Source organism: Thermobia domestica, chromosome 2, assembly GCF_964235325.1.
Source record: "Thermobia domestica chromosome 2, izTheDome1.hap1.1, whole genome shotgun sequence".
Classification (NCBI taxonomy): domain Eukaryota; kingdom Metazoa; phylum Arthropoda; class Insecta; order Zygentoma; family Lepismatidae; genus Thermobia; species Thermobia domestica.
In genome coordinates, this window is record NC_137455.1 from 35,625,810 (window position 1) to 35,636,269 (window position 10,460).

A 10,460-nucleotide genomic window follows, 5' to 3' on the forward strand; every position below is an offset into this window, starting at 1 on the left:
GGCGTTTTGAGCAGCTTCTCTAGAAGTGCGTATAAAGCTATTTCTTGCATATTTAATTTATTGTTACACAATCCAGCATAGTTGACACAATGAACAACTATGCAGATAGCTTTTAAGATTGGGTATGAAATATTTAGAGCGAATTAACAGCTACATTTTCTGAAAACTAGGATGTACCGCGGAAGACGTATGGAACTTATCATAGACTGTGTTCCTTAACTGTGCTGAAACAAATAATAAAGCCCGATTGGTGTCAGTATAAAAAGAAAAATTTCTTTACCCATCGATTATATTGGGGATGCTATTCGTCTTTGATATGTAACACTTTAATGATTTAAAAAAAAAAAAAAACTTATCCTGACTCTGCAATTCTGCTATGTCAGTGTCTTTAGTTGGCCAATAACCGGAAGGGTGGTAGGGAGGGTTGACTATGCCAAGATCATTGTCATCGAATTGTATGGGTTGTTGGGACAATAAATTTGGGATACAATTGTGCTCCGACTTAATGTGCATGAGTTGAATGTCGAACTGGAAAATGAACTCGGTCCAGCGTAATAATTTGGGGGAGAAATTAGTGGTGTTTTTAATGGCAAGGAGCGCGGAATTGTCAGTTAGTAATTTAAAGAAAGCACCAAGGAGATACCTTCGAAACTTTTCCCGAGAATAATATATTGAAGAAAATTTCTGTTCATAAATGGCAGGCCCGTATTTATATATTGTACGCCCCTGTGCTCTAAATAATTTGCCGCCCCACCGCACAAAATTTGCCACCACCACCCCGAAAAGACTAATATTAGAGTTGAATTCATAATTTTTGAGGTAGCTGAGTTTAACGGTATTAGTTTTCATGATGTTCAAGTTCATCCTTACCCCTTAGGGCGGGACCGAATGGCGTGGGAAAGAATGACTTTTTAAAAATAATCAGGTAAGCTAGCTAATTAGTAACTACTGTAATTTGAGCATATTAAACATATTAACATATTTTCTCGCGCTTGCACGGGATTCTGCGGGTTGCTAGATTTAAATATTACTTTATTGTGAATCTTTTTAAAAAATCCAAAATTTTGCCGCCCCTAAATTCTGCCGCCCTGTGCTCGAGCACAGAATAGCACTTACCTAAATACGGGCCTGATAAAGGGGGAAGGAGTTTTGACGCGGGATGGGTGACGAGCGGATGCATAAGCTATTGGAAGCCAAAGTGATGAGTCTTCGCGTCTTTGTATTAACGTGGACCGCACCCAATGTATCTGTCATTAAAAGATGTTCCGTATTATCTGTTGAATATATTTGCAAGATTAGATCTTTTGTTAAGGCTTGTTGTTTATTCTTCCATAGGCAGTTTCCATTTCTTCAATCCAATGCAATTTTTTATTCCCTTTCAAAGCATTATAAAATGGGGCGGCTACTAACGAAAGGTTTGCATAAAAATTTCTGTAATAATTTACCATTGCCAAAAAGGATTTTAATTTTTTAATTAGATGTGAAATATTTTTTTGATAGAATTGCCGATTTGTTACATCTAATATTTTTTGCAAATTACAGTTGTTACAAATTTCATTAACAACTCTACAATACTGTGTAAATTTTGTTGTAACAAACATACAGAAAAGATTGCAGTAAGCACAATGGAATGGAATTCAGGACAATTGCGAAAGTTTTTTTTTTACGTTAATGCATATATTTGAATCTTGTACTATGATCTTTGTTGCTTTAATAATTTTTGCTTTTAGTCTCTGACTAATGCCGACATTGTCAAGGGATGACTGAGTTTAACGTCCCGTTCAGGAGCGAGGCTACATGAGACGTTGACCTACTGATTAACGTGGAATCCAAACGCATGAGCTCCCGCCGGGAATCGAACCCGGGTCTCCCACGCCAAAGGTGCGTACACTAACCGCTTAGCCACGAAGGAGCTTTCCGATTTTTATGAGGTTTGTGGCAAATGATCAAGGAAGGATGGAAGATCTATGGGACTATGTTTACTGGTTTAAATTCATCTGGGGTAATATCGGATACGCCTAAATATTCGCTAGTGTACCTTACAATTGGAATGAGTTACTCTGCGGTGTGGAGATTTGAATTTTCTTCGTTAGGTGGCAACCTCACCAAACTCAATAACAAACAGGAAACTGGGCCGTTGTATTGGGAATCGTGCTGTACAGTTCTGTGCTACGGTGTGAGTATGATGAGGCCACAACGAGAATAGTGTTCTCTTTGGAGCTACATGAATTTATCGTTAAAAATGTTTGGAGAACGGAATCTGCTGTTGGTACGCAAAGGGCATTTAGAAACAAATTTCCCTCACGTTCTTTTCCAGACAAAAACAATATGATAGCTAGTGAATAAATGGAAGGAAACAAGATCGCTTCTGAGAGAGACAGGGAAGCATCGCACCCCGCAGGCGGGTGTTGAGGAAGGTGTTAGTTGTCGACTTCGACTTCTTAGGTCGCTTAAGAAAATTTTCCGTCGTTTGTCTTAGGTGGCTATAATTTTTCAACATGTGATTTATGGGTGTTACCACTAACACTTAATTTGTATTCTCACCAACACCTAATTTTGTATTCTGCAATTTCGCTTCAAAAATCCAAAACCTCATTCCAATTGTAAAGTACACTGGTGAATATTTGCTGTTTTTCTTGAGGCGTGATCGATATGATATTATCCCCGATGAATTTAAACTATTAAACATAGTATAAAACTCCCATTCTTTCTTGATCATTTACCGAATGAAAATCGGATTTCAGTTAGAAATTCCAGACCCAAATGAAATCCATGTTTTTTTTTTTTTTTTTTTTTTTTTTTTTTTTTTTTTTTTTTTTACAAAATAACCCTGTATTAAAGATTCATGGAGAAGATTCAATTCTGCTTCTTAAGGAGAATGTGATGTGTTAACGTTATCAATTTTTCCCACAACCATTGGTAACTGTCTGTGAAACTGTATAGGAACTGTTATTGTTTGACATGGTAAAGTGTTGGTCTTTTGGGATGATTCAGCAGAAGCCGGAAGGGAGTGGAAGGTAATACAGGAGAGTGACTGCCGAAACTGGGAGTGAATGGCTGACTGGATTTCACAGTGGCGGCTCCATGAGGGACGTCCACCACAGAAGCATGAGGTGTTTATTGGTGAAAAACTACTGGTGGAGTAGGTCTTGCTATTGAGGTGATGGGAAGAGACGTTTGGGAAAGCAGAATGATGGCTGGTGTAGGGGTTACGGTTTTGGTGGGGATGTGGATTCAAGTTCCCGGTTTTATGAGTTTTTTGTGTAATCTTGTGGGTATTGGGAGAGTGGAGGGAAAGTCAAGAGAGTGATTGTGGGGAAAAAAGATTGAAAGGATAAGGATTGGGTATGGTGGTAGAAAAACTGGGTGCGTTCAATATGGATAATGTGGTTGAAAAGTCATGAAAAGTTGGTATGAACCTCTGCGGTAGCAGTTCTTGACACGTTTTTCTGGAGAAGTGCGTTTTGAATATGAAGAATTTTGAGAGGATGGCTTAGTATTGTTAGCAGATGTTTTACAGTCACAACCTGCAGCAAATAAAGATGACTCCTGTCTAACCCGCTATGGACAGGTTGTGCACTCCTTTGCACATCTGCTGAAGTCAAATGGTATATGGATAATGTGGTGGGGATAAGGTGTCACGTGAACGTGACTTGCTACGAGAGCGCCGGGAAGGAGTTGAATCTCTAGAAGATACAAAAGATACTGACATAACAAATAAATTTATTAATTTATAGAATGAGGACAGAAGAATCTTGAAGTTTCAATGCCATATTGATGACGTCTTGACCAGCTAAATGAAAGTGGTCTCTAGCCTCTTAACTGAACTTACTTCGACAAACTTTTATCTATGACTACCTTCGACTAACTTCCTTTGTTTATTATTCAAGCAATTTATATAGTTGAGATTTGAGATTTCACCTAAGTGTGTCTTTCTGTTTTCGATTTCTTATTTTCGAATACTTTCACTTTATTAATTCTGGCTTTCAGGAAGTGAGACTGTTTATTTACATCTTGGAAATTTACTAATTCCATTCACTGCAAGTAATTTTAATTTTCCATGACAATTTAATACACCTAGGTTACATTACAGTAATGTGCGCCTATTGGTAAGGGGTTCCAGTTTAGATCCACGACTAAGTGAGTTTGTGATGAAGAGCAATGTATCAATTGTTCTTTTTCTCTTTCTCTTTGTGCGTTTTCTTTTTTTTCTTTTTCTTTTTTTTTTTGTTGGGCATATTCCCATTTTCTCGCAAATCCTCATTGCACTATTTTCCCCCCAAAATCATCATGTATTATTAATGTGTATCTCGTTTAGCACACAGATTATGATTGTGGGTCATGAACCTGCAGATGTAATGCTTTTATTTAATTTCATTTTATTCACTTATGAAACTACGCGCAAAATTCTTCACCATCTTGATTCTGTTCAAAATATTGATGGTCTGCCAACGACCTTTTGTTACTTGCTGGCACATCATTCCGTCCGTCATGAATCGGACCCATCTTTCCTAACGGAATATCGGGGACGACTCACGTCCTGTGGGGGACTCCTGTGCGCCGCCATTGAATGATTCATATATTTTTGGCTAGAGCAGATTACAAGTTTAAGATAATAAGATGCTGCCTTAGCTCAATGACTAATAGTTTTGCAGGATTTCGCCACCGAAGGTTATTTTCACACGGTTTTGAATAGCCCTCCTTTAGCTCTAAAACTAATAACTTCTGAGCACAAGTGTGTGTGTGTGGAAGGGTGGGGGGGCTTGTGTAGGCTTCTGTGTGAGGGTGTGCCCACTCGTCAATGAATTTCTTGCTACCCAACTATTTCAAACTTGGATACATGCTGCCGTCCAGTATAGTGCAAGTTACGCCTATAAAAACAACTTTTATTCACGTAACAAAACCGTGTCACTCTTTTTTGAATATAATACATTACAGTGTTCTTTACATAAAACACAAAAAAATAGTTAAAAAGAAGTTTTGTCTTTGAAACTAAAATAAAATATTTAAATTTTACGTCCCACGGTTATGCCGGCTAGGCTAAAGGATAAAGTGATAATGAGAAATGAATGAAATGGTCGAATAAAAAATGGGAGGAAACGAGAGAACCTCGAGGAAACCAACGCACACGGTGTTTGTCCACCACAGGTTTCACTTGGCGGGAACTGGGATTGAACCCCGGACACCATGCACTAAGCCACTGCGGCCCCTCTTGTCTTTGGAGTACGAAGAATAGTCGCATGACGCACCCGTATCCTCCAGTGGTGGTATTCTACCTGTAGCTAAATAAATTAGGAAAATTCTCTAAACCTCAGCCAAATCATTTTCTACTCATCCAGTGAAACAATGGAGTAGAATTCAAGTTTAACTGCTGACCAATTACAATCTAAATGATGTACACATCGTAATGCTTTACTTAATTATAAATAAAGTTTGAAAGAATAATTATAAAAATTGAAAGAATACTTACGTTCCATATTAGTTTTCATGAGCGTTTGTACTAGTTTAGCCTCGCCCTTTTCAGTTACTTTGAGAAATTTGGGAAAGATGTTTTTAATTTTAATTTCTTCTGTTGTATAGTTCTCAATCATGTCAGCTAATTTCAGTCTGTACTGTTTGTCGATAATAGAAGTCTGAGTGCTAGACACAACGCCAGGAATATCTGCCCTCTCTGATTCTCTAGAAATCACCCAGAGAAGACGCGCTTCGAAAACCTTGTAATCTGTTAAAACGATTAATTAAAAGGATGATTGAAATAACAAAAATAAAAATGTTTTTTTTTTTTTTAAACTTAACTAGGAAATAAGTACAAGAGAACTTACTGTATCTGTTGACCACTGTGATTTCATTGTAAACAGACCGATTTACAGAAAATAATTGGATTTTGAATAATCGCGTATTCTACTAGGCAACCGCGGTATTGCTATTCAACAAGTTTTTCAATTACTTTGTATCTTATCAATGCTATATAATTCTATTATCATATGAGATGGATATATCATTATCCTCATTTAATAATTTTAAATATTAAGTCAGACAGACAAAGAGTTTTATCTCTAGAGAATTAAGAAGCCAAATCAATGTGTATATAGAGCAGGGGCAGATTCAAGGTGGGGCGTTTGCCCCCCCCCAAGAAGAAACTTTCATATTTTATATATAAATAAAACACATCCCAGAGTTTGAAGGTCCTAAAAGTAGCTCTAAGTAACACTATTACAACCCACCGCCCCCCCCAAGAAGTCCGTCCTGGATCCGCCCCTGATATAGAGCTTGATTCATTTATATTGATCGGAATTTGAATGTACCACTTACATAGGAAATACCGTGTTTTCAGCACCGGGTGTGTTCGATCTCCAGATCACCTCAACTGACTATTGTCCACCATCGGGATTTCCATTATACATAGGAGACTATTGCAGCTGGGTCACAGGTATTGAATCCCACTCCACTTTACAAGCTTTCACAGTCTAAAGATGGTGTGGATTCGATGATAGGACAAGCGCCGCTTGAGGAGTCCGAAATCCCAATAGTCCATTGTGTTGGCATCTGGACTCTAGACAGGGATGTCAAAGAAGGGAATTGCCGAAATTCCAATTTCTTGTTGCATACGGCGATAGAATTCCCGCAGTTTCTTTTTTCGTTCAGCCACATGGCACGGTTTTAGGGCGTCCACATTGCTCTTGTGAATGACCGTGAGGCGTAAATTGCTGTGAATGGCGCGGTTCATTGTCGCCTCCGATGTGCGGGATTTTGCTATGTAAGGGATTTTCGGAGATCGCCATACTCCGAACTACACGCAATAGCAGAGGGGTCCTCCTCACAGTTTCTAGCTGCTTACATTGGTGTGGTGAGCCCAGGATTCTGTGTTGCATATTTCTGTATGATACGTTTCACAGTGGCACGACCTACACGAAAATTACGCACTTGACACATTTCTACGATGCAGACGCCGTGAACGTTTAATCGGAAAAGGCCACAATGAATCCATCCCAGGATCTGTTCAGTTTCGGAGCATCAGACTACGTTCGACCACACAACTTTACAACGTGACTAATGAGATACGGTCGCTTACCTCGTGTCAATCTCACAATGCGTTGTGTATGCGCGGTATTGCATATTGATGTTGGCTTAATATAACTGAATCAACCTCTGTATAAATACAATACGTAATCAAAAGTTCTACACAGCAGAGTTGCTTAACTATGTAGTATAATTCAGTGATTTTTCACCTCATTGTATCTGAATGGAAATTGTTCCACTATTTTAAATAGTGTCACTGACCCTGTTGATCTGCTTTTGGAACAAACTAATGTCTCAGCAGTTTACGATACGTCCTGCAATTCCGGATTACAACATACCTAAAATGCTAAAAATATAAAAACATTTTACTTTGGCAGGGATAACTGGAGTTAGTAAATACAGATAACACAGTAGCCAACATCAACATTGCGTAAAAAGCTACAGATTGTAAATATCAAAATATTTAGTTACCATTTCTAATAATGCTATACATATACTTATAAATTTAATGGAAATACCTGAAAAAATTGAACTTATCAGATTCATATTAATATGAATATTGGACAGCCTTAATCGTTTAGAACAGCTCTTACGCGACGTATAATGGAAAAAATGTAATCTTTAAGTTTTACGTTCCATGGTTATGCCGGCAGGTTAAAGGAGACGGTGAAGATGAGGAATGGATGAAATGATGGAATGAAGAATGTGGGAAGAAACAGGAGAACCCCGAGAAAACCCATATACACGGTATTTGTCCACCACAAAGTTCACTTGGCTTGAGCTAGGATCGAACCAAGTACCCCATACACCAGAGGTGAACGCTCTACCACTTTTTAATTGTCTTTATTTAGAGCAATATAGAATACATTCTACGCTAGAGTTGCCTGAGAGACAAATATATAGACATATTTATATGTATAGACTTAAATCTAAATACTAATATAAACACCTAAAATATATGTGCAAGGAGACTATACAATGCGAACAACTTTACAGTTTAACATTAAACATTGAAAGTCAGCTGAAGAAATCGAGAGACCAATTTTTGCTCGTCTAGATGAGTGAACTGTTTCTTCCCTACTCAGTTCAAGTATGCCAAGTATAGATGTCGGTCACATAAGGGTCGGTAATTGTATATAAATAAAATAGTAGAGTAGATGAGCTAGGAAACTGCTCGTTGTTTAGCAGGCGGGAACTATAAAACTCCGGGAATAAAAGGCAATTAAAGGTGAAATATCTCCCTGAACAGCGCCAAATCAGCCCAAGAAAGAAACACAGAGTTTGCCACACGGGGCGCATAGCTGCTCATCGTGTATATCGGTGTTCTAAAGTGTCTGCCTGCGGATAGAAGTCACATATGTCGGACGTACTCCTACCAATCTGTAACGGTCTGGCTATCGTGACAGTCGAGTTATGTACTAAACCATACCAGGCTTCTCTCATTGAAGATGTAAGATACGGGGCTTAAATGGTATGCCGAATAGCAGGCCGATTGTGGTATGATTCTCTGTCTTGACATACTGGGGTGACATTTATCAATTCAGATTGCAACAATGTGATATATAGAGATTTAGGAGTCCAAGACGTGGAAGGATTTTCACTCGGAACCATCGACCAGGCCAGGGTGAATTGTAAGATGTACGTTGGACACGATTCAGGAAAACGAACGTGGGCGGTTTTGTTGCCAGACCAAAGGCGATCTACCCAGCAATGGAACCATTGCGCAATGTGGGAAGAGGCATGTTCCAGATGATGGAGAGCGGTGATGATGTAAAGAACTCGACATTTGTAACGCACACTAATTAGATTTAAACCGCCACGTGCAGACGGAAGATATAAGACACGTCGTTGCATTCGGAACATGTAGCCTTTCCATATGAACCAATCAAATAACGAATCAAGTTGACGTGCATATTTGTCGGGTAGTGGGAAAAGACGCACTAGAAAGCACAATTTGGAACTAATGTAAATATTCAGATATTGAATGCGTTGAACTAGACTAAAAGTACATAAGCGGGACATAGCTAAGTTCATACGTAGCACCTGGAGTAATGGCTGCCAAATATGGTCGTAAGGCGTGCGGGATGGGACCTGAAATCGACACGTAAAATGACTGATTCTGTCGTGCAAGTCAAAGAGTCTAATACGTCCCTGGAAAGCAAGGTTAAGTTTTTGACCATCAAAAGAGTTGTTTTGTGTAGGTTAAGTTGCAAACCACTCGGTAGGGAAAAGCGTTCGACTTTTCGTAACGCTGAAACAAAGTGAGAAGTGGCAGCATAGAGAAGCGTTAAATCATCCATATACGAAATGGCAGTTAATTGATGTAAACTGTGAAGAGCCGATAGAAGAGGGTGCTGGAAATGATGAATATAGGCGAAAAACAGTTTGTATCATCACTAAAGCCGTCAGCAGGCAGAATTACAGCTGGACGAAGCACTAAATCCTTGGTCATGTCATGCTTAGCAGGAAGGAGACCTGTCCCTGGATCGAGAAGTATGATGTCGCTTATGAAGCGAGAGATTAGGGTGGTCTACCTAAGGGGGGGGGCTCGGGGGAGCATGACACCCCGTCATCCAAATCAGTGGGAACTAAGGGTTGCTTAGCTGGTAACGTGGAATCCGATGAGTCAATTAATGTCAATTGGGGGAAGTCAGTTTCTGAAGGGTTCAGCGGTGTTGATACTTGTTGGGACGTAGCGTCGAAATTTGTATTATAATTATTAATTTGTATTATAATTATTAACAGAGGACGTCAAGGGCACAGGTCGTTTGGGTCCATGGCGTGTAGTTTTTGTAACTTGACGCAAGTCTGTCATTACGGGGGTGTCTCATTCCAACTGCATGGACCGAACCGAACGTCGCCGCTGGGTACACATGGAAATAAGGTGGTCGAGTGATCCACAAGCATGGCAACTTTGTAACTGTCCTGGATAGGAGACATTCTTTTTAATAGTGTCGAAATATAATCAAGTAGGGATGTGTTTTTTTCACGTCATCGAAAAAATCCTGTTACTAAAATATTATAAAGGCGAGTAGGGAATACAGTTTTCCAAACTTCATACTCAACACTTAATTTCAGCAAAACTACTGAGACACTTGTTCATTAGGAAAATCGATTGGCAAGTCCATAATTTTAACTCTCTTGAGATTAACGTGAGCATCCGTAATATACACATCACTGACAGATTGATCAAAATGGGTAAAAGGTAATTTGCCTGGAGCCTTAGACATAAACTTTTCCTAACTATCACTATTTTTGAATTGAATGAACACGGAGTACTCTTCGTTATGGAGCAGTAAAGCTTGCATATCTGCAAATATATCAGGAAAATACGCACATAACCATGCATATGATTCAGCTGGGCTATGGCGTTTCGTGCGTGTAGTTTTGTCAAAACTAAATGTTACACTACTCTTGCGAAGCTCTTGCACAGTACCACT

At 39.1% G+C, this 10,460-nt stretch overlaps 1 protein-coding gene across 2 annotated transcripts in view; it reads right to left on the reverse strand.

Moving 5' to 3' along the window:
• Window positions 1-10,460, reverse strand: part of LOC145679667 (piezo-type mechanosensitive ion channel component-like) — a 215,593-nt gene that overhangs the window by 37,749 nt on the left and 167,384 nt on the right. For both annotated transcript variants that reach the window (XM_081750243.1, XM_081750242.1), the window contains exon 14: window positions 5,471-5,722. In XM_081750243.1, coding sequence (XP_081606369.1) covers window positions 5,471-5,722 — 252 coding nt within the window. The remainder of the gene's footprint in view (window positions 1-5,470; window positions 5,723-10,460) is intronic.